The 23,481-nt window shown below is 39.2% G+C and overlaps 3 protein-coding genes across 10 annotated transcripts in view; 1 reads left to right on the forward strand and 2 right to left on the reverse strand.

The window, feature by feature from the left end:
* Positions 1–2,318: 2,318 nt before the first annotated feature.
* Positions 2,319–13,257, reverse strand: zfyve27 (zinc finger, FYVE domain containing 27). 7 transcript variants are annotated; one of them, XM_014330688.2, is made up of 16 exons: positions 13,116–13,256; positions 12,285–12,343; positions 12,022–12,200; positions 10,385–10,622; positions 10,194–10,264; positions 9,912–10,098; positions 8,780–8,875; positions 8,360–8,472; positions 7,962–8,080; positions 7,490–7,561; positions 6,811–6,831; positions 6,622–6,642; positions 5,094–5,235; positions 4,935–4,981; positions 4,730–4,811; positions 2,319–4,615 (listed from the first exon to the last, which is right to left on the reverse strand). In XM_014330688.2, exons 4-16 carry the CDS (start codon positions 10,618–10,620, stop codon positions 4,545–4,547), a joined length of 1,278 nt encoding a protein of 425 aa, XP_014186174.1. In that variant the 5' UTR covers positions 10,621–10,622; positions 12,022–12,200; positions 12,285–12,343; positions 13,116–13,256; the 3' UTR covers positions 2,319–4,544. The 7 variants fall into 7 exon arrangements, with proteins under 7 accessions (XP_014186174.1, XP_005951275.1, XP_014186175.1 ...); XM_005951213.3 differs by having other exon boundaries at positions 5,094–5,232; positions 12,022–12,343; positions 13,116–13,257; XM_014330689.2 differs by having other exon boundaries at positions 10,385–10,621; positions 12,022–12,343.
* Positions 13,258–13,709: 452 nt separating this feature from the next.
* Positions 13,710–20,255, reverse strand: LOC102302138 (zinc finger protein with KRAB and SCAN domains 1). Of its 2 annotated transcripts, none has more exons than XM_014330692.2 (3): positions 19,406–20,255; positions 17,624–17,965; positions 13,710–15,136 (listed from the first exon to the last, which is right to left on the reverse strand). In XM_014330692.2, exons 1-3 carry the CDS (start codon positions 19,965–19,967, stop codon positions 14,547–14,549), a joined length of 1,494 nt encoding a protein of 497 aa, XP_014186178.1. In that variant the 5' UTR covers positions 19,968–20,255; the 3' UTR covers positions 13,710–14,546. The 2 variants fall into 2 exon arrangements, with proteins under 2 accessions (XP_014186178.1, XP_014186177.1); XM_014330691.2 differs by having other exon boundaries at positions 13,710–15,139; positions 19,406–20,253.
* Positions 20,256–21,732: 1,477 nt separating this feature from the next.
* Positions 21,733–23,481, forward strand: part of avpi1 (arginine vasopressin induced 1) — a 2,927-nt gene continuing 1,178 nt past the window's right edge. Inside the window, exons 1-2 of the mRNA XM_042221634.1 lie at positions 21,733–21,952; positions 22,807–23,253. Of these exons, the coding sequence (XP_042077568.1) occupies positions 22,892–23,253 (362 nt within the window). The 5' untranslated portion in view covers positions 21,733–21,952; positions 22,807–22,891. The remainder of the gene's footprint in view (positions 21,953–22,806; positions 23,254–23,481) is intronic.

Consider the following 23,481-nt stretch of genomic DNA (forward strand, 5'->3'; position numbering starts at 1 on the left):
ACATATGATAATATAGAGTCAAATCAATAAGACAGCAATCATACAAGTTTAGAGGACATCTGGCAACCATCTCCACATCCAGAACCCTTAGAGTTAGAATTGTGGCCACCACCATATTTCTGGAAGGTCAAAACTACTTTAAAGCTTAACACAATCCAAAAAGGTGAATTAAAAAAAACTCAAACAAACTGTAAACATGTTGTTTTGATTGCTGGGTTTGGTCTTTTCTAGCCTGCTTTTGCCTTTGGAAGCAACCTCAAGAGGCTATTAGAGGAACTGCATTTATTGATAATTAGGTGTTTGCTTTTATTTTATTTATTTTTTTACAAAATCTCCATGTAAATTTCATAATAGGTGTTAAAAAGGCTTCATGAAATAAGTTTTTCCTTACAAAACTATATCTAAAACATAAATTTCTGTGACAAGAGCTTTTTGGTTTTATGTTCAGGTAATGAGAGCTTGTTTGAAACAGATTGCAGTCTTGATTATTAGTAGTAGCCTATACTATAAGCTATATGTTAAAGAAAGCAGCATCATTCATCCTAAATTTTCAAATAAAATTTATTACAGCTCCATTTTGTGATTTAACAACTAATTTTTCTCTCATTTAAAAACAATAGAAATGAGTCTAAATGGCAATTAGTTTTTTAAAACTTCAAATGTCACTTCAAGGTCTTACTTGAAGTGTCGTTATTTGTATTTTCTTTCCCATATCTGCACCCTTTACAGTAGAGCTTTCTTGTTTAACCTTCCTCTGGCATAAACATTATGAGTTTATCAGTGGGAGTGACTCATTTCACTTTACACATCATAATTTAATCCACTAGTTCAGACAAATATTTGTAAAACCAACTTTGAGGATCTATCACCAGCATATCACTGAAAATGTTGATACTTGAATAAATTAGTTAAAAGTTAAACACCAAATTTTAAATGAAGGAATTCAAACTTTTATTTCTAAATGGAATAAATCAATCAAATGAAGCTGTTTTGAAAAAAAAAAAAAAGCAAAATAATTTCTGATGCTTTTTTTAAAGTGTGGTACAACTGTGCTTTGAAATTACAATGCCTTTTAGTTGCTAATAAAATGATTCCCATGCCAAAAAGAACATACTTAACAACTGTCACTTTAATTGCTGCTGTGGTTACACTCATCATGGCCACGAGTGCCATGCTCATTTTGAGCTTTTAATTGATTTCAATGACCGAACTATTCTTTTTTCCAGAGTGGAATCATACAGCATACATCTTCAACAACTTGTAAAAACAAGTCCTAATTTATTTTTGATTTTCTCTCATCTGCACAGGGTCAAAGTGATACATGTAGCCACAAATATACACATAGACCCACATTTATATTTGGCTAAATGTCTCTTAGCAAGTTGCTCCTCGAGAAGGTGCTTTTATTCTTCTGGCATAATCTTGGCTGGATAGTTCTTGGCAGAATTGGTAGAGATCATTTAAATTGGTTGATTTTCTGGCACCAACTCGGCTTTTAAGCATAGTCTACAAATTTTCAGTAAGGTTGAGTTCAGGGCTTTGATTGGGATCATTGTCCTGTTGGAATATTTGACTGTGTACAATTTTCAACCCTTTAGCTGTTGATGTGAAGTCAAGTTGAAGAATTTGGAGGTAGTCCTTCTCCTTCATTACTCCATCAATCTTGTGCAATGCATCAATGCCATTAGCATCAAAACAGACAATGATGCTTCCACAAGCGTGCTTGAGAGGTGGCATGGTGTTCTTTGGGATGAAAGCCTCACCTTTCTGCTCCTTTAAACATGCCCCTTATAAATAAGCAAATACCTCAATCTTTGTCTCATCTGATCATATTACTTTTCTCCAGAAGGCATCTGGCTTGTCACTGTGGGCAGGTGAAAATTCCAGTCGAGCTTAAAGTTATAATTTTAGAGCAGGGCTTTTGGTACATTCTCAGTCCATTGTAGAAGTTGCTTCACTGTGGACAGTGGCTCTGGTGTTCCACCAGTTTCCAGTTAACAGCAATTCTAACCAATTTTCTCTCACCTGAGGGTGACTATTTTGGTCTCTTGTAGACCTTGGAAAAGTAGTGACACATCCAATTGTTAAGTTTGTTTGAACTGATGATCTTTGAATACAGCTGTTTAGAAACCGCTCCAAGAGGCCTTTCCAGTTTGTGTAAATCTGCAGTTCTAACTTAAGGCTTCACTGAGGTTCTTGCACTTTCCAATTGCAGTATTGGTCACTCCACCATGGCAGCAAAGAGAAGCTAGCAGCTGTAGTCATTCACAATCACTCTTGAGAAATTAACAGACCTTGGCCTCGCCACCACACTGTAGAACCTTCAGCACCATTTATTGAAACATTTAACGGAGCGTATGCATATATTTGAGCCCTTGCATAAAATTTTGACCCTGTGTGGATTAGAGAAAATTCAAAATAAAATTAAACGTGTCAGAAAAGGGATAAGAACAGTTCAAAGAAATTGTGAAAATTCAAAAGTTACTATGACATGCAAGCTCACAATGAGTGTATGTAAACTGACCACAGCTGTAAATCTTTACATTGTTTATTTTAATAACGGCATAATTTAATCTTTAAAATCCTGGGCAGTATATACATAATTAATCATTCGGTCAAATAATAACTCGCACTTTCAGGAGTTTTAAATTAAATATATTATACATAGAACAATTAGAACTATTTACAGTAAGCTTATATATGATTACAGTAAAAGCAAAGCAAACAGTTACAATCATCTGTGTCTGAAACATGATTAAAACAATGTTGCCACCAGGATCCACATATTGGGTTTCAGTGCCTCACATGAGTTCTTCAAGTCAAGTCCTGCTTGCAAGAGTGTGAAGTTCTGGTAACAGTTTTAGTGGGTTCTTCGGTCCACTCAAATTATTTTTATCCAGTTGGGTCGGCTCGATCCAGTCAGACGAAAAACATGGACTCAAAGGACCTTTGGACGTGCTGCTGTAATACAATAAAGCTTGTTTGACACGCCCACGTAGGAAACCATGACAACTGAAATGCAGCAGCAATTAGATTATTACAAGAGTGAACTGGTCTGCTCAACTTCGAAAACGGCTCAGACCCTGCCTTCAACAAAACCACACTGTGTGAGACTTTGCTTTGCATTTTCAGTTTTTTATGCTTTTCTGCATCCGCTTCCTCTGGTAGGAAAATCAACTGAAAAAGACAAATCTAATCACAGTGAGTTTTCCAGACCAGGATTAAGAGGATAGCATTTGCTCAAAAATGATCTTATGTGAGCAAACTATCTGTCGTGCATGTGCCAATCAGTTGGTAAGCAGGTGCTGGCAGACACTCTGATATTGACTGCTAAAGCCCTATTCACTCAGACATGATGAACAGTCAAAGCTCTGTGAGATGACTGGTTGATAGGAGACTGGAGTGAAAACAATCGCAAACTACTCGCCAACAGCAGCAAAACTGTAAAGGTGTGACAGAAACCGAAGATGGAGAACATTCGGCTTCAAAGTGAAAGGTGACCCTTTTAAAATGTGTTTGTTCCAGTAAGGCACAACTTGTACTATGAAGGCAAATGTTCTCTTTTTCCAGTTTGCACTGTTCTTTTTCAACTTTTACTACAGCTCAGAGACTAAAATGATAAATGTCTCCAAACAAGTTGGCATCTTCCTCGCACACTACTAGTGCCCGCAGCAATCTGCCCGCAACAGAAGCAATCACAAGCTTTTTTTGCAATGCTCTCTTTGCAACTTTACTTAACAAGAGCCAGAAACCTCCAGCAACTCTTCACAAACAGTCGGGGAACGCACATTCTCTTGGGGCCAGAGGTGGCTTACTGTGGCTGTGGCCCGGTGTGACTCCGAACTCAAACTTTCCTTCAGAATCTCGGACAAACCCACAATTCATCATATCATATTGGTGACAGATGGATGTCAAGGTCCTTCAGCATTATCTTGTACTTTTGAACAAGCTTAAGCACAACTTAAGCATTGTCCCACATCATATTCATCAGTCTGAACGGCAGATTTGATGCCTTATGTTCTTACAGAAAGGTCCTTCAGCATTACATTGTCATTAATCTGCCAAACAGTCCTTAAGATATCAAAATTCACGAGCCATCACCATTATTGTGAGGCAAAGATTGTAAAGCAAAACCGCTGTAACCCTGTTCACTTATTTTAACCACCAATCACTACTAGCTGAGTCGTGGTTATCACTGTGCATATATTGGTCCTTCTCAGAAAGACTGTAAATAGGTCCTTTGATTTTAGAGCCACTGTGTACTGTGCTGAGTCTCATTGAGTGATAAGATCCAGTCCTTCACTGATAGCACAAAAAAAGAAAAATCCAACAACAGGAATAGTAGAAATCCCATAAGCAACAAGAGAAGCTAACGAGGAACTGATAAAGGCAAAGGAGTGTAGGAGCTCCACATGGGATGTTTCTTGACAGAAGAGCCTTAACATGAACACAAAGGCATGTACGTCAGGGTCCAATATAGGGCTCAGGGCCAAACAGTGAGAGAACACTTGCTGACCGTTGGGAGATATAACCAACATGCCATCTCACTGTGGTTTGATGAGAGTGGAATTACAGGCAGCACAAACAAACACTGTCTCTCTCTGTGCTTCTGGAGCTGAGGATGAAATAATAAAAGACAGCAGCTTTAACTCAAAGAACAGATGAATAAAACTAACAGAAACAGAATTGTGTGATATGATGCAAATATTTTAACGATACTGCTTCTCACCTGTTGCCCCCATAACAGATTTCAGCACCTTAAAGGAACAGCATCGAGAGCAGAAGCTGTTGCCACAGTTACTGCAGTTTCTCTGCAATAAAAACAGACAGTGGGTTAGAGATCATCCCAACAGAAAATTAGGATAAAATTAACCATGATGACAACGTGATGCCTAAATATATCCCAAATTCTTGCCACAAGGTTTCAGTCTCACCCTTTTCTTCAGAACTGAGAAGACGGCATTGCAGCTCGAACAGTTGCCTTTGGAGACAGAAAGAAACAGCCAAGAATAGAGCTGTAAGTCTTAGAAAATCTACCGTGTCATCACCGAGCTATAAATAAGAGGGTTGAAATCAGTGGAGGATTCGCTGACCTGTGACGGTTGCGGGATAGCGTTTACGCAGTTTCTCTGTCAGTTTAGACACTTTGCTGCGTATTGGTTCATTTCGGCTTAGAAGACCATTTTCAGAGATAGTGTCATACTCGGGAGCTCCAAGGGGTCCATCATCATCCTCCTTAGGGAGACGAAGAGGAGTGAGATACATAGAAAAAACAAATAGTTTTTTTTTTATATAACGTCTAAGCTTTTGAAGTGTAAAGAAGCCAGGAAACAAATTAAACATTAACAGAGGAGAAACTAGAATTAAAAATAAATCAGGTAGTCTGACTAATAGCTGTTTGATGAATAAGCTAAGCATAATGATCACAACAACTACGACTACTAGGATGATTATGAAGGTGGAGAATACATTTCAAAGAACATGCATTCACGCACTTGCTGTACTTAATTTATCTGCCAAACATGAGGACCGCAACCTCCATAAGAGCAAAAGCAGAAATTAAAGAAATTAAATGTTGTTAATCTCTCTTAACTCTTAATATTCAATATAACTAGGACGTGATAAAGGTACCAACTGTCTGTGAACCAAGGGCTTCCAAGTAAGGTTAGCACAACCTACTCCACTACAAATGTGATCCACTACACTGAGTGACAGCAATGACACAGAACCAAATGAACAGAGTGTAAGAGGACAAACAGAATGAAGAGATTAGTTGTCATGTGTTAAAAGCTTTTCTTGTTAAAGAATATAAAACTATTCTTTAATAAGAATAACACATATCCAACTTCAACAAAAAATAAAGACTTGGAGAGAGGAGGATAACTTCTTTCTTCCCTGCAGTTAATGGAACAGTTTAGGATTTTAGCAAATAAGTGTATCCATTTATTTGATGAACAAATTCATGTACAGATAAATCAGGTGTAATGGACCTTGTTGACTAATATTGGCCACTAAATTTGACAACATATTTTTTTATTTAAAGTTTTATGTCACAAGAGCTAATAGATTTTAAACGCACTTTTGGTGTTTAACTAAATCCCTCACCACAAGGGGGCAGCATTTTACCAGTCCTGAAACGTTTTTGGGTCTTTGCTTCTGTTCTTTAAACTTTTTAAAAGACATGTCTTTTTAGCTCTAACCCCATTTCCCCTATTATGAATAACAATATGTGTTTTTAAAATAAAGGTTCATCGCTACTCATTCTTGACTGAGTCTTGTCGTGCAGACTGGTGTTACACAAAAGAACACCCTGGAGCTAGTGTTCAGCTGATTTCTCTTAAAATATTTTGGACAGAAAGTCACAGGCAATTATTCACATTCTGTTGATAGAATTAGTTCAGTCTGGGGATTTAATATAGTAAAGATTTGTTTGTTGTGTAAAGCATGATGCTGATCATGCTGAATAATAATGAGAAAAATATCCTGTGTCATTACACATTACATTGGAGGCAACAATTATGGGCATGTTATTTATAGCATTATTGCTGCCACACAACTCCTGCCAAGGTGAATGGATGGATGGATGGACTGGCAGTAGGGATGCACAGTGAAATTACTTACCACCAAAACCAATGGGGTTTCCTTGTCAGGCAACAAAACAAGAGATGAGAAAAACGTTACCTAAAAGTACTAATATTCAGTGTTACTATCCGTGACCACACCTAAAACTGCGCTTCAAAAAGCAAAGCAAGAACTAAAGAAAAAGCCATGATGAACTAGCCTCCTCTCAACAAAGGAGAGAACACTTACCTGTGTTGAAACTGAATTTTCCTGAGTTAGGAGGATAGCAGAGGGAAATAAAAACCAAATAATGACAGGAGGTATGTCAGCAACAAAGGCTTCCTTCTCCCTAACAGTTACCGGCAAGCTCAAACTGAACTTCTTAATTTTTTTTATTATTTTGCAAGACAAAAATTTATAGAATTCACCATCCAAATTTGTTTCCCCCTACATCTATATATTACATGAAAAGTTAAGCTAATGAATGACTCCAGTTTACTGAAGATTTCAGTAGAAATTAATTATCTCAGCAAAAGAAGAAAGGAATGAAAGATAAAACTTCTCCCATTCTTTACACCATTTCTGTTGCTGTCAGGGTGAACCAAGTGGAACACACTTGGCCTTTTTGCTCCACCTATGAGTGTAAATCTGGGTCAAATCAGCTAAATTCACTGCTTCCAACTTGGCCAGACAATAAATGGCAGTAACCATTTTTTCTAGTATAACTTTGGCAAGAAAACAACTTAAAATACTACAGAAACGGATTTTATGATTACTTAAACTAGAAAGATTTATGAAATTGGACATCACATTAGACATTATAAGGAAGAAGTTATAATACTGCAGACATCTGAGAATTACAACTGCATAGAAGTAACATACAAATGTAATTTAAAAGAACATCCTAAAGTGTAAGTGTTCCATTTACCTCAATGGCATCTTTAAATTCATCATCAGGCTCAGCTTCCTCAGCTTCTTCTACACTGCCAGGGGACAGATCCTGTTGTGACAAAACACAAAACAACATCTGAGCACTTGTTTACTTAACTCCTGAAACACAGCTGATCCCAGAGTGAGCACCCAGGACAGCTGTTAAACTGTGGTATGGTCAAGAGATCTGAAATCGGGATCACACATGAATGTAACAGGTGAAGTTTTCACTCTGGAATTCCACAGATCAATGTGATCCCCAGTCTGTGACTTTGCTGGAGTAAAAATCCTAACACAGAAAGACACAGAGGGCATGAAAGGAAAATGATGGATGGACTGTTTATCCCATGCTCTCAATGTAAGAAGCTTTCAGCTGTATTTGGTTTTAATATAAATCACAGCAAATAATCCTTCAGTGTAAGTCATATCAGACCGTATAAACGTTTGTCCTCCGTGCTTCTGTCTCTCACCTCTAGACTGGTCGGTGTGGGGGTCCTCTCCAATAAATTGCCTTGTTCTTGTTCTTCACACGCCCCTTCTGAAGTCTGTGTCTTGCTCATGTGGAACAGTTTCTTAAGCTCCAATAAAACTGGAACAGATTAACAGACCATCGACTGCATTTATAAAGATGGATGTAGCCACCTAAAGGTCGTTCACTGGATTGTGGACTACCCTTTTTAAAGTCTCAAATTCAGTCACCATTTTACTTTTTAACCATAATTAAATGAGAATGTATTGTATGGAATGACCATGTACTACTATTGTATTTTATTACTGTTTTTAGAGCCAGGCTCTAGAGGCCGTTTGAAGATCTGCAGTTTTTAACGCTTCAGTGTTAGATTTATTTTTCAGCCTTTTCCAAACTAACCTCTGCAGAAGTCTCTGTTCCACAGAAACATGACACTGTTGAGTCCAGCTAGCACCCAGGCCACCGGAGCAACATAGAGTAGACACACCACGATTAATATCCCTCCATAGAACCTGGAGGTGGAACATTTTGAGAAGTCACATTAAAACTATGTGAGCGATTGATCAGCAACAGAATTCTTTGTTAAGTTCACATTTGACATTTTAAACCGTGACTACTGACACACATCTGAATATCTTGTTACTATCGGCAACAACAGAAGAGATCAGTACAGTAGAGCTTGTTAAAACATATACATTTCATTCGCATGCATGAGCTGAACTGATGTTATCATGAGCGCCGGCTGTTGAGCAATAATGACTCAGCTATAAGCAAAAAGAATGTGCATGTGTGTAAAAGAGAGAGACCACAGATGCAGACCTTGATGACTTGGTGTGATTATCCCAGTACAAGACTTTATAAGCAGCTTCTGCTGACTGACAGGCAGAGGACAGCATGTCATCCAGCTGCTTCAACCTGGTGAAGGCAAATGAGACCCACAAATAAAGGGTGAACAAATACATTTCAATCGATTTGCAAATACATACCATGAACAAATACTCAGAAATGCACCGATAGCTACAGTTTATAAACTGCTTAAAAAATAAAAATAAAAAAGGAAGAAGAAACTGACTTCCTCCATCTTCTTTATCAGTGTTTGCCTGAAACTTAATCTTTAAATTGGATATTTTAAAATTGTATGAAACAATAAATATGCCGGTAGCAGGTAGGACTCTAAGTCAATACTGTGTGATGAGAGACACATTCAAGTTTATAATAGTTTGGAAATAATGACAGTTTCACTCCGATCAACAATTGTGGGATGCATTACATTTTATAAATGTAAAGTTAACAACTCTACAGGACAACTAAGCATTTCCTCAAAGGTTTTTCCTCCAAACACGAGCCAAGTGTTTGCTGACATCTTCCATGTCAACTACAGGCAACCATGGCAACCTGCTAATAACCAAAGCAATTGAAAAGAAGTTTTTGATGCATCGCTGTAAACCTCTCTACAACCAATTTCACCTAGTGACTGCCAGCAACCTCAAGCAATTGCTCACAAATCAGCAAGGGAATATACTTTTTTTTCCCCCCTAGCGACCAGTGGTTGCCAGGGGGTCACCTAAAGGTCTCTAAACCTTCCAATCGGGACCTTAGCTTTTTGAAACCAGAGTTTATAAGTATAGAGTGCATCAAACATTGAAAGCATACTCTGCTTAACTTCTTTCTGCACATTACGGGGGACCATAATTTACCAAATGAACATAATGTTGGATTCAGTAAAACCTGAAAGAAGTGTCTCAGACTCTAAACATACTAGTAACAAGTATACTATGGGCATGGATCAAGTGAGCTGAGGGCTCTGGACTTTGTTTTTGACAACCACAGGTTGTCTCTGCTGGCCTTTTAAATGAAAGCAGGTTTAAAGCAGCTCCACACTGACTTCATTTTTTAGATCTGGACGCTACATGCTAATAGTTTAAGTCGTTAAATGCATAATTTGCCTTACAGGTCTTTGACTTCCAACATGGCCTCCTGTTTGGTGAGATGAATGATCTGCAAGTCTCTGCGATACACAGCATGAAAGCGACGCTTCTGAAGCTCATCGTCTGAGGCTCTGCCCCTACACCTGTCCTGCAGGTAACCCAGGGCAGCCGGCAAAGATACTGCTGCTAAACTCACAGCGAACCAACCAACTGATGTCAGAAGAGGGAGACAGAAAAAACAACATAGTAAATTATTCAAAAGGCAACAATAAGGCTGAATAAGGCTGTGTAATGGTTCCTCCTACCTTCATTAACTGTGCAGAAGAAGACATTGAGGAAAATACAAACAAGCAGAGAACACAGTGGCATCTTCCACCTGAGAGATTAAAAAAAAAGATCATAATGAATACTGCAATATAAATATGTAGCTCTGTGATTACTATGAAAAAGCAGTTATGTGATGTTCATACAGGGTACAGAAAGCACAAATACACACCCGAGCAGGAAGCGAATGAGCTCCACTGTATCTGTAACCGGTTCTAGATATAGAGCCATCCTCTTATAGGACAAAACCATGTTGAGGAGGTCAAAGTTTGGTGTACTGCGAGGGCTTCCCAACTCAGAGGCATCTGGAGACCCAGGGGCTTCTTTAGACAATGTGTGCACCAGCTCCCCCCGATCCCCTGTGCCCTGTGAGGGGTCTTGGAATGATCCAGTACTGTGCAAAGCCATCCCTGGACAGAATGAGGGACAGACGACAAGCAGGATTCAGGTGTTGAATAACTTCGAAAGCAAAAATGCATCTGCTGTGATAATATTACCAACTGTCTAGAGCTTCAGCAACAGAAAGTTTGTAAACCCTTTTGAATTACTGAAATTTCATCTTCTTACAAATAAAGACAAACATAAACTGATAACACAAAAAAAACGTCTTACAAAAAGTCCAAGCTGAGAAAAGTAACAGGCCTCGAGTTTCCTATATCTTAGAATCTCTTTTAGCAAAAACTTACATCAGATCTTTTTAGCCTTTATAGAGGATTTTCAACATTTTCCATCATACATCAACCTTAAGCAGTTGTGTTAAGGTTAGGACTCTGACATGACTGTTCCAAAAACATGAATTTTCTTCTTTTTAAACTATCGTGTTGTTGATTTACTTGTGCACTTTGGTCACTGTGTAGTTGTGGCACTCTACTCCTGAGATAGCAAAGCAGCCCCAAACCACAATCCGTCCACCGCTCTTTCAGTTTTAGAGCTGGTAGACAGTACTGTTCTAAAATTCACAAATACAGAGTTGTGTGTTTTAAATAGAAAAATGGACTTCTTTGTCATCTGTCCACAAAACATAATCTCAGAAGTCATTGCAAACCTGAAACACACTAAAATGCTTCCTTTCATTAATACTACTCTTATTTGGTGTTTTGAATGAACAAAAATTCTGATACTTGGAGAGATTTTTACTCTTTGTTGAGTTCATCAAGCTGAACTCAGTTTTGCTCAATATTAATTGTACCTCTCAATAAGCGTATTAGTGTAACCCTCCACAGCAGTCCCTGTTTCTTCTGTGACCCCCTTGAGAAAATTAACTGCTTTAGTGAGATTAACACCAGTGCTTGATTTGTTCAATTTGTAGACAGTCTGCCTCGTTATGACCAACCACGTTTTCAGAGACGCTTTTGTTGGCTTTTCCGGGGTCTATTCCTGAGGTCCTGTGAGAGAAACCCATCATCCAAGCGTTATTGGAAAGAGCGAATTTCTCCACTAACCTATCTTTGTGCGCTTTAGTTATATGGAGGATCTCCCATAACCCACGCTTACAGTCTCAACTCCTTTATACGAGTTGATGAATGAACAAACCTAGCGTTCAGGTGGATTCCTTCCAAGTGTTACGATATGTTGGTAGCTTTCATGAGGACTACTTATTTCTGATTAATCTATTAAAATAGATTTCTTTATCGTGACCATAAGGAGGGAAATCCGGGCTAACTGCTGTGGCCTGCGAGATGCGGTCAAACCGGAAAGTTAACTCAAGTCCTGTGCCGGTGGGAGAGCGCTGTGCTGTACAATAGCAGCACGGCACCGGCATGTCAGCCTTGCTAACACTAGCTACTAAATACGAAGGAGATCATTTACCTCGAGCTCGGTTTCCAACAACAACCAACTTATGAGGCGGCGGCGGTGCTGAAAGGAGCTCAGGCGAAACTAGCGAGTCCCACCGATACCATCATCTTCAGCCTGGAGGAAGAAAGAGCCTCCAAATTCAAGCAGCTCAGTCAACATGGCTCCGGTTGTCCTCCTGCATGGCCACAAACCTGGAACAACGAGGCGATTTCTGAAACTGTCAGCGTGTCGGCATAGGGAGTAAAACCGCTATTTTGCTTTTTTGGACCTGCTACCTTTGCTTTGCTAGCTCTGTTCAGCTGCGAGAGCGTCTGCTTCCTCGTTTAATCCAGGCCTGATAATTGATAACAGAAAATGGTCAACGGCAGGTGTCCAAACCAGTCGATCGCAGAGAGACTGATCAGTCACGCTCTTTTTTTTTTTTTTTTTTTTTTTTAAATTAAGAATACTCCTTTGTAAAACAAGAACATAATAAACATATTTTTTATTAGGGTTTAAAAAAAACAAACAATTATATTTGTACATTTTACCACCATCTGCGCTCTTGGACAATCTTTCCATACATTTCAATTTTATATTGAAAGTAATTTTGTGAGTAATAATAATAATAATAACAATAATAATAATAATAACTCTTTGTGACCTTTAAAGCAGAAATTATTCAGACTGTCAGAGTTTTGACTGTTATGATTTATCAGAATAGCTTTCATACCAAAACATCTAATTAAAGGATGATTTTGTGTTGTTGTTTTTTTTTTGTTTTTTTTGGGGGGGGGGCTCCAGTAGATGTGGAAATGGGTTTTTGTTGATTATTAGTGAAAGTAAAACAGTTAAACAAAATGCACTGATGGATACTGGGGGCTTGGATAAATACTGGAGAAGGGGAGCCATGTGTCCCCATTAAGCAATAATTCAGTCATACTGACTGGATCCTTATACCGAGAAGTGAGAGCCCTCCACTTACTAACAGGGCCTCATTCTGAGTGAAAATGAGAAATGAAAGATGGGTTGACCAGTGAAGGACGAAACTTACAGCTTCCAAGTAGCATAAGGCTACTGCTGATTTTGTTACACACAAAATGAGGTCATGACAAAGTAAAACTCACCTGGTTTAAAGAGCTTCAGTCAGTCCTTGACCACACATTTACTGTACAGCAGTTGATGAAGATTAAATAGCAGCTGTGGAATTTAGACTGTTGCTTTAAATCCCAACACACAGGCAGAATGTAATAGAAATAACAGAGGAAGCTTAAGTTAAGGTTTTGCAATTTTGCAAAGCTATTCAGCAAAAATGAAGGAGGAGTATCCTTCTGCAAATGTGCAAAGAAAGAAGGAAAAAAAGAGGAAGATGATATAAAAGTGTCAGCAAGACCGTGGCAAGTGGAGCAGTTAATAACAATCAAATGAAACACTAAATAACTGAATGCTGCTAGTTTAGTCTGGGAGAGACTTGAATGACACATTATTTCTTTTGTTAACATTAAACATTAGTTAACTTAGCTTAAAAAAAAACAAAAAAAAAAAACGATAAATAAATAACAAGTCTCAACTTTAATTCATTCATTGTTTAGGAAATTGTTTTCGTACAGTTCCCCGTTGTTAACTGAAAAACTCCTCTACTGGGTTAAGATCAGGTGACTGATTAAACAAAACAAAACAAAACAACAAAAAAAAAAAAAAAAATCCACTTTGTGACTTTCTACTTTTAAATACTACTTTTATTAGTCCAAATACATTATTTTACATAGTGTAGTCGAAATAAGAGGCATAGAGTAGTACATATGTGAGTCACAGACAATTATATAAACGGGATTGGCATAAACACATACTGGCTCAACCAGTAGTTTCTTCAATACCACGAACATAATTAAAATGGCACTTGGAATTACACTGAAAGGCTCCACACACATTTAGTTTTCAGCACTTACTACTGACCTGACATATACCGTATGCATCTAAATGTTGACCTCAGTGATCACTGAGCTACAGTTCCTGGAGCTTATTTTCTTTTCACCATGTAATCATAAAAGTATTTAAATTTGTCTGAGAGTTAGATAGTTTTAGTTTTTGACAGGTGACCTAAGATGCTCGTTGCAGTATCTATAACTTGAGATACTGCTTTGTAAGATTTCTTTTGAAACAACACAGTCTCAAAGGGAAGACCTGGTCAAAAAAAAAAAAAAAAAAAAAGTGGATTGCACAGAGAGACCTCATACTGGTGAGTCATTTCGGGTTATATCAATATACAGTAGGGACTGATTATGGCCACTGAGCATGGCGCACCTCAGAAACGTAAATATTTGCGTCCTGTATTGTGAATGTTGCTTGTTTTTAGACATGACTCTTCTGAGCGTGCTGTGCCTGTATATCACGTGTGCATGGGAAAATATTAAACGTCCTTCTTTGACATTTTACTCAGCAGAGGCAGGACTGATAGGTGGCTGCTAACATAAAAATAAAATTTAAACATATTAAGCCTTGCATAAAATCAACTTTTATGCATATTGCATAACAAAATTCCAATCTCAAGAACCACACTACTGTAGCTGCTTGCTATGAGAGCGCTGGTGGAATTTGAGCCCACCACAGTTTCTAAAAGACTTTCCACACTGTCCACAGATGTAAGGCTTCTCTCCAGTGTGGATGCGGAAGTGCCTGGTTAAAGCACCAGAATGACGGAAACACTTTGAGCAGACTGAGCAGGTATATGGCCTCTCTCCTGTGTGGATTCGAAGGTGGGTCTTGAGATTCTCCATGCGATTGAACTCTCGGTTGCACACTGTGCAGCGGAAGGGGCTGCAACCCGGTGGGTAAAGCTGCAATCTGGCCCTCTTGCTTCCTGCCACAGGTTGCTGACAGCGTTGCTGGAACCTTAGCTGGCACTGGCCAGTGTGTCGGCGCAACAAGCTGGGCAGATGGAAAGTCTGACCACAGGACTTACAGGCATACAGGGTAGCTATGGGGTGGTTGAGTTTATGACTGGTTCGAACATTGACTGGGTAAACCTGTGGAACGGCCTCTGACACAGGAGCTGGTTCGGACAGCTGGAAGATACTGGAGAACTCTGCAGGGAGGGATGGAAGATCTGTGGGCGGTTGAAGGGTGGAGGCTGGGTTTGAAGGATGAGCTGCTGAAAGACATAACATGCAGAGTTAATTACACTGTAGAATAATTATTTTAAAAAAAAATATTTTTCAATTACACAAACTTCATTAGCCTTAAAGATCAGAATTCATGTAGTACATACATAAAACACTTATTTGTTTACATGTATTAAGTCAGTAGATTGACCATTGTTTTTATATAGAGCAAACATTTTTTGAATCCTTTAGAATAATCTGAGGAATAATCTGACATTTAGCCGCCTGACTGGAAGTCCAGATGTTAAAATTTTGCATCACTAGATAGTAGGAAAACATAAATGTCGTGCTGTTTGACTGGCACATGGGTATGAGGCAAATGTTCTATTGCATACTGGGTGTACAACCAATCAATATTATTGATAATGAGAAATTGTCTGTTACTTATATAGAACTTTTGTCCCACTAGCAACTTAGATCATTTTACATTGCAAGCCAATAAACACATTCATTTCCCTGCACCGCCAACTTTTTGTTTATCTCACATGCACAGATAAACTCAATCCAGCATCGCTAGTTAACTGAACATGTATGTATTTGAACCATGTGAAGAAACTGCTGTATCGGTGCCAGAACACTAAAAACATCCCAAAAATTTCAAACCCAGAATCTTTGTAAAGTAACAATGCCAACCGAAAAACAAAAACTACTCTGGGTCATGAATGAAAGTATTTCTATCTACCTGAACACAAACAGGAAACTGCTGTTGTTCTTGTATGACTATGATGTCTAATTTAATTATACAAACTCAGGAGATAAAATTATAAAAAAAAATAATCTTTCACTAAGCCTGTATTCTGTCATCGTGTTGGCTGTGCTCAGTCCCAGAAGGGCAGAACTGGCCAAACATTTGTTCTCACTTTCACAATTCCCTATACAGCTTCCTTGGAGCTTGTCCAGCTTCCACTATGGTGGCAGTCAGAATGGACTGTGGGCTGGTGAAGTTAACTGCTGGCACAGAAAGTACTGCTTGTCCTGCTGGTACGATGATCTGAGGTGTCAGAAAGAATGCTGGTAGGTCTGTCTCTTCACTGATTGCTTTGACATGATGGGATGTGGGAGGTGACTAGAAGTCATCTCCCTCTGTTGCGTCTGATCTGCTGTCATCTCTAGCAGCTGCCAGTGATGCTCCTGTTGTGCTGGCATGGCTTGAGCACTGCTTACTCCTGTAGATGCTTGTCAGACTCGGGGGCAAGCTGCAAGCAGCACAGGACTCTGAAGCAGCACTAAGAGTTCCTGCCTCTTCTACATGTTATACCATTAGACCAGCATGTTCTGGTTTATTTCCATCAGCTGAATGTCTGCTCCCTTCATCACCTGAGAGTTCTAAATGCTAAATCTCACAACAATCCCTCAGAATTTAGGACCAACTTGGTTCAATCCCCTTAGCATTCCTTTTTGTGGCGGTGGGAAGAAAAGAGTCTTATGTTTTCCACTATCTGGAAGTAGCCAGGACACTACAGGTCCCAAACTCACACTACAAGTCATGCTCTCTGAACCTGGCATTTGTTTAGAGCTTAAACCAACTTTTCCTTGTCACCTTGATCCAGTCTCTTGCACAAAGCTATAGTTGTGTTTGTCTGCTGGATACTAACATAGAGATGTGTGATCACACAGCTCTACCAAATCCTCAACAAGTCTGTCAGTATTTTAGTTATTCACAGCCTTTTCAAATGAATAAACAGAAAGGACAATAGCAATGTAAGATGTTTACTGTCAAAGACCTTTAACAACATTTTTCTATGCTGTGGATTTAACTAAATATGTGTACACAAGTACTCAGAAATACTATAGATTGGCTCAGTGATGGCATAATTGCATCTATGGCTCAAACATACCACATTAATGAACCTAATTTGCATTACAATTGCTTCATTTGAGATTAAACTATTTTAATTACATCGTAAGTGGACTTACACATAATTTAAGCACAACTTTAATGCTTGTTAATGCTAAGTAAAATGAACAGCTAATCATTTTGCACCCAGTGAAATAGCACATGGCGAGTTGGCATATAGTCCATCTACCAGTTTTAATAGTAATTACTGAAACAGACAATAATTTCCCATAATGATCAAATCTAGCTGCAAATGTGGCTGGCCTGCAGATCCAAAAATGACAAAAATTTCCCTGGATGATCTTTCAGCAACTTGATCACAAGGAAAAATGTCTATTTACTCTTGTGGATTCCACATTTCTAAATCTGAATATTGGAAATGTCAGTGCAGTACATTTGTAAAACTAAACAATTCATGAGAGAAGGCTCTGCAGTGTGTTAACTGTGTTTACAGGCCTGGGTTTTTTTAAGCCCTCTTGAATCTCAAACATTTTACCCTCCCATGGAGGTAAATGCAGTTTCAAAGACTTTTCCACTTTAGGTGAGTATGTCATTGTTAGATATTGCAAATCTGATCTTAATTTCAACCTTATTTGTTGTAACAGAGGGAATACTTTGTGGCAGTTTTCGCTCTTACCCTGATCGAGCCCATCGCTGGACAGCTGAGAGTTTGAATCTTGGCTCTGAATATCCTGCACTTCTGGTTTCCACTCCTCCAACATTTTGGACTGGACTCCAGATATACTCTCCAGGCTAAAATCCTCCACTTTAAAGGAATCCAAACAGCAAGAGGAACCATGTGTTTCCTCTTCTGGCTTCTCCTGCTTTACAGTAACCCGAGTAACCAGCTCTCGAGTGGATTTGCCAAGAACGCTGGGAAGTGGTGGTGAGATGCCATCTTGAGCTGCTTGGTTTGGACATACTGGGTTCATACGTTCGATCTTCACCATACAAACGCGAGAAATCTCTTCAGTTACCTCTGCAAATAAAGAGATGCCAGCATTTAATGATTTCTTTTAAATTAGAAAACTAAGACAATTTTTCCATACATTATAAAATAAATTTAAAGTCAGCCTTCTATGGAGCTTGAGCACAGTAACTTTGCAACTGTTTCCAAAAACAGTTACTTTAAAAACAGAACTCAAAACAGATGTGAGGATCCAGAACTTTATGTTTGGAAATCATTACAGCGTTAGCCTCTTTTCTCTCTAGTCTGAAACCATCAGGCATGTAATCAGGGCACAGGTCAAAAGCCAGCATCAGAATCAGAATACTTTAATCCCAGAGGAAATTATGTGGTCACAGTTGCTCCAAGAGTTTATTTTGTTACTGTTCTTACTAAATGAAATAATACCATATGTTACAAATATAACAACATAGCTCTTATTATAATTATCCCAGTATTAATTAGATCGATAGATCACACTGAGGTGCCCTTCGTATCATAATCCCACACAGCAAAATCTCCAGTGTTAAATTAACACTAGAGAGTGTCTATCTGGGTCCACACCTCCGAGTGTTAAATACAACACTGTTGAGTGTTAAATTAACACTTTTGACAGTGTTATATGTTTAAAAGTAACCTAGTCGGTTTTGAAGATTAACAATGGCTAACACTGGAAAATAACTCAAAATGTTAGAAATATTCCAGAGTTAGAAAATCAGCACTGCTCAGTGTTAGCCATTGTTAATCTTCAAAACCGACTAGGTTACTTTTAAACATATAACACTGTCAAAAGTGTTAATTTAACACTCAGTGTTGTATTTAACACTCAGAGGTGTGGACCCAGATAGACACTCTCTAGTGTTAATTTAACACTGGAGATTTTGCTGTGCACAAACATCTGGTGTGGCAACAAATTGGTGCACAAAGCATGGGTAACCTGCAAATCTGTGAAGACACCATTAATGCCGAATATACACATTTTTGGAACAAGATATTGCAACCCCATTAATGCATAACTTGGGTGGCATACGTCACCATTTTTATTTTTGAAACACTTGTAAGTTATGAGCGCATCAAGACAAGCTAAAGACCTTTTAATGATTCTTGGATGATGTGTTGTGTATTTTTGATCTTTGCACTTGGTGGATTCACACACGAACCAACAGGTATATTGTTTAAGTCTTTGCATCGGCCGCAATCTTAACTGTGTTAAAATAAATAAATAAAAATTAAAATAGCAAAAAGGTGACTGTTTGCACTTCAGCAATCCTGCTAGTAAAACATTCTGTTGTTAAAACTGGCAACTGTGCATCACTGGTTTCACACTTGTCTACAAAACGTGTGAAAAATGTTCATCCCCATGCATTAACAGTTTAGCTGTTAGTTTCTGTGCACACATCGTGATCTAAATATAACTAGGATGCTGAGGCAATTACTGGGGCAGCAATGAAAGAGAACAAGTCTCACAAGTACCTCTAGTGCATCCATCGTTCGGCTCATTTTCTGGATCTGAAGCTGCGTCATTTATTCTCTCTTCCTCGCGCGATCTGCGCTCGTCGGGTCTTCTCAAATGTAGATCCTGGGTGTCACGAGGCTGATGCGCTCCGCTGTGACCCGCAGGGGTAGTGTCACCTCTGACCTCTGTGCGGCTGAGCACACTGCCCACAGCACTTGTGCTTATTTGACTGCAGTTGGGGTGTGGCGGTTGATCGGTGTATTTTATGGCACCGAAGAGCTGATTTGTAGTAAGAGGGCTTCCACAGTTCTCCTCTCTGCGCGCAGAGTCCAGCTTAGCTTCGGCTCTCTGCAGCTTTTGTTTGAGGGATTCGTTTTCTCGTCGTATCTCTTCATAGATGTCGCTCGTCACCTGACCTGCCACAAGCTTTTTCACCTCGCGAACCGCGATCTCCACGGCCACTTCAAATGCTCCGTGTATGGCAGCTACAAGCTCCTCTTGAAAGGACAGCGCAGCGTCCGCGCTGGTTTTGTTTGTTACGCACGGTCGCTCTTTGGTTCCAAACAGCTGCGGCTTCATGGTGCGGTTAACGACCCACTAACGCTGTGCAATGACTTAATATTAAAACCCCTGATGAGCACGTGATTTCCCCAATAATGGACCCCTTGTACTGATGGAGCTCGTTTATAAGCAAAGTGAGAGGTTTTACTTCCGCCAACAATTGCTTATGTGCCAACTAGTGGTCCAAACGGCGAAGTGCATCACTTTGTTGGTAAAAAAGAAAAAAAGGACAAAGTACAACTGAGAAACCTAAATTTATTATCTCAGCAACGACTGCAATATCTGAAATTATGCTCTTTTAAGGGCAAGCACAGGTGTAACGGCTGCTCCTGGGACGTCCTCCATCAGTCACGGGTTTTGTAATGGTCTAGGCGGGAAAGAATCCAACCAGAAGGCCCGAGGATGGCCAGAGACATCACCATCAAGACAAAAGCAGATTGCTGCAGAACAACAACATGTTACTTCTGTTACCACCAGTCAAAATTTGTAACATATTCAACAGACATGGAATTAGCGTCTACTTACGACAGCGCCTATTTTATCTTTGGGCGGTTTGCCATGGATGTAAGTTGCTCTTTGTTGAATACCTGACCCGGGTATAAGAACCCGGCCAGCTTTTAATCCTGCAAAAAGCCCACGCATGTTTGGTCTTGAAAGGAAACGCTGGTCACACGCAAGAGAAATAACCACCAGGCGTTTTATGAGTTTTTAAAGAGATCTCCTCACACGCCTGCTAATTGGTCTTAATTAGGTGCTCTACACCTGCTGTAGAAAACGAGCTTTGTTTTTTAACGTCAGCTACATCCTGAAAGTAAATAGTTAAGGTATTTCGAGCAAGTTAAGCTAGAATCTTGGATCTACTAAATGCTCGTTATCTTAAGTAAATGGTTAACTTTTAAAATCTGTCCTTTTCCTGTTGACGATCACATTAAACTCTAAATTCAGGGTTTGGGTCTCCCACAGTCACAGTGCTTCCTTTTATCAGTGTTTATAAGCATATCCAGTTTGATGTACTTCTGTTTTATTTAAATTACAATCAACCTCCTACACGGTAAAAAATAAATAAAAAGATGGAGCGTTATGAGTTTATATAAGTCAGGGCCGTATGAGAGTATATGAATAAAAAACTTTACATTACCTCTAAACCAGCCATTGCTAATTGCTACCTTTCCACCAGGCTTCTTGCCGAATGGTAGGAACAATGGGTCACGTGGTATGTGCTATTAAATGATGTTGAACGTCTGAACAGAGACTGGATAACGGCAGTAATTTCAGTGGCTTTAATCGTAGGAGGTATTAGCTTTAGTTCAGCTTGTCTAAAATAAGTTAATAATGGCGCACTCACTTTTTTTACAGGTAAAATTGCTTTGCGTGGGTTTTATTAACGACTTCACTTTATTAATCTCATTAATAACAGGAAGGCATAGATAGAAGTACCACTGAAATTTCGTTGACGGAAGAAATGGGAGAAATGCATAAAAGAGGCTTGAAATAAACTTATCAAATAAGACAGTTATGATGCCTCAGACCATTTTGATCTATTCAATATTCTTCAGGAGATCCTGAAGCTCATGCTCAAGCAATGCACTCATGTTCAGCTCTCATGCATAGATACCTGTAAGGTTAATTAGACGGCTATTTAGAATTTTAAGACAAAATAACCCCGCTTTTAATCTCGCCACATGGATTTGTGCGAAATTAAAAGCACAAATCCATGTGGCGGGGTTAATGTTTGCTCTGTTGGTTATTGTTTTTCTTTTTGAATGCTACAGGCTGACTCTTGCTGTGAGGTGAGCGCACAAACACTAACGTCACTAATGGATTAGCCTACTCTTTGATTATTCCTTTACGTCCCTCATGACACCGCGTGCCACTGACGCGCCCCTGCGAAGTGGGTCGGCTGGGCATTAGCCGGTGTGAAGGTTACACTTTGGATGCCGGTTCATTAATCAGGTTGTCTGTCTACTGGCCTAGTGCATACAGTTGTCTCACTCAGACTGAAGGTAAGCACCCTTATTATTGCATTTGTAGTTTACAGTTATATTTGGGATACACTGTCAAGATGATAATGGAGAATTATTTGATGTAGATTTGGGGCTTTTGATGCTTTAGATATGACATGGAGACTGGCTGTCACACAACAATGTGACGCATAGAACTATTAGGCTGTGAATAAACTTCCAATTTCCTTATCAGTTCTCATCAGCCAAAACAAAAGCAAAAAAGCAAAAAGCTAGCCTAATCTTAAAAATACCAGTTTCTCCTGAAACAGCAAAAAGACCTGAAGTCACCCACTTCAAACATGAGGTGGTGTTTTGTTAATGTTTTTTTTTTTTTAAAGATACACATGCATGTTTTTTGAAAGCCTACAGGGGGCTTGAACACATCTTGTCATGATTTAGCAAAAAATACAAAATTCTGTCGTTTTCGTCTTCTCAGATTTATTCTTTTTCAGGTTTTACTTAATACAATTAAACAATTAGAAAATCTGACTTTTTATGGCCCAGTTAAGTCACTGAAAAAATATATTGGTAAGAGAAATTTGCTATTTGCAGTCCCACATAAGTGTTTTCACATGGATGTGTGCAAGTACATGAGTTTGTACAATGTGTAAGTTGTAATGTGCCCAACAAACTCCCTACATACTGTACTTAACCCAATACCCATGAGTAATGAGATAAGAGTTTGTCAGACAGGAAAGGATGGTGTTGGTAAATAGTTTTTTTGGCTCCAGTCATGGAAATTGTCTGCTGGATAAAAGCTTGTGGTCATGATCTCTTTATCCTTATCCTTATCCTTAGTTTGACCAGGTTAGTCTCTCTCCTTTTAATTCTCTCTCTTTTACCTTATCTTCCAGACTCTCAGCAGTGCCCGTACATTGGGTTCACATCATCATCCTCGTGCCCTTATATAACAACCCAGAAATTCTCCAACCGTGTGACATGGCAGATTCCCTGGAATCCAGCTCCAGTGAGGAAAGTCTCCTTATGCAGTGGAACATTTCCAGTCGACGCAGCCGAAAGTCTGGATGCTCTAACATTTTTACAGGCTTGAACATGCATCAGCTACACAGGCTGTTCAGAATGTCAGGGGAGAGAAATGCTGAGCATCGGGCGAAGCTGGTGTGGCAGGGGATAGATGACGATATGCCAGGAGCAAATGAAGAAAAGGATGAGAAAGAAGGGGAAGAAACAGGGCTGGCCGAGGCCTTGGTAGGACTGAGAGTCCGAGCAAGGAATAAAGCAGGAATCAGAGTCGAGGGACGGAAAGATCACAAGTGGAACAGAGCACTGGGATATCTCAGGTATGTGTCTGTTTTGTCTTTTCCTACACAAAATAAGAAAAGACAGGATGTGTGAAGATAATGATTTTAGATTTTATTCGTAGAAAATTGTTTCCCCCTCGTATCAGTAATACTGTCACCAGTTAAACTTTGGGTTACACAAGCGCCTGCCTAAATGCAGCAAACAATTGTCATGTGTCTAACAAACTCATTTTAACCTCACATGACTGTGTGTTCCCCTGCATTCTG

Source organism: Haplochromis burtoni, unplaced genomic scaffold (assembly GCF_018398535.1).
Source record: "Haplochromis burtoni strain Fernald_Lab_line unplaced genomic scaffold, NCSU_Asbu1 Contig_70, whole genome shotgun sequence".
Classification (NCBI taxonomy): domain Eukaryota; kingdom Metazoa; phylum Chordata; class Actinopteri; order Cichliformes; family Cichlidae; genus Haplochromis; species Haplochromis burtoni.

Bases quoted from the DNA above. Each gene is read 5' to 3' on its own strand.
- LOC102302138 (XM_014330691.2), bottom strand. From the start codon at position 19,967: ATGAAGCCGCAGCTGTTTGGAACCAAAGAGCGACCGTGCGTAACAAAC. The intron at 17,966-19,405 runs GTACTTGTGAGA...CTTTATTTGCAG, and splicing joins GAACGATGGATGCACTAGAG to AGGTAACTGAAGAGATTTCT. The intron at 15,140-17,623 runs GTAAGAGCGAAA...TATGTCTTTCAG, and splicing joins CAGCGATGGGCTCGATCAGG to CAGCTCATCCTTCAAACCCA.
- zfyve27 (XM_014330688.2), bottom strand. From the start codon at position 10,620: ATGGCTTTGCACAGTACTGGATCATTCCAAGACCCCTCACAGGGCACA. The intron at 8,081-8,359 runs GTTAGTTTGGAA...AATCTGTTCCAG, and splicing joins GAACAGAGACTTCTGCAGAG to TTTTATTGGAGCTTAAGAAA. The intron at 4,616-4,729 runs GTGAGAAGCAGT...TTTCATCCTCAG, and splicing joins ATCTGTTATGGGGGCAACAG to CTCCAGAAGCACAGAGAGAG.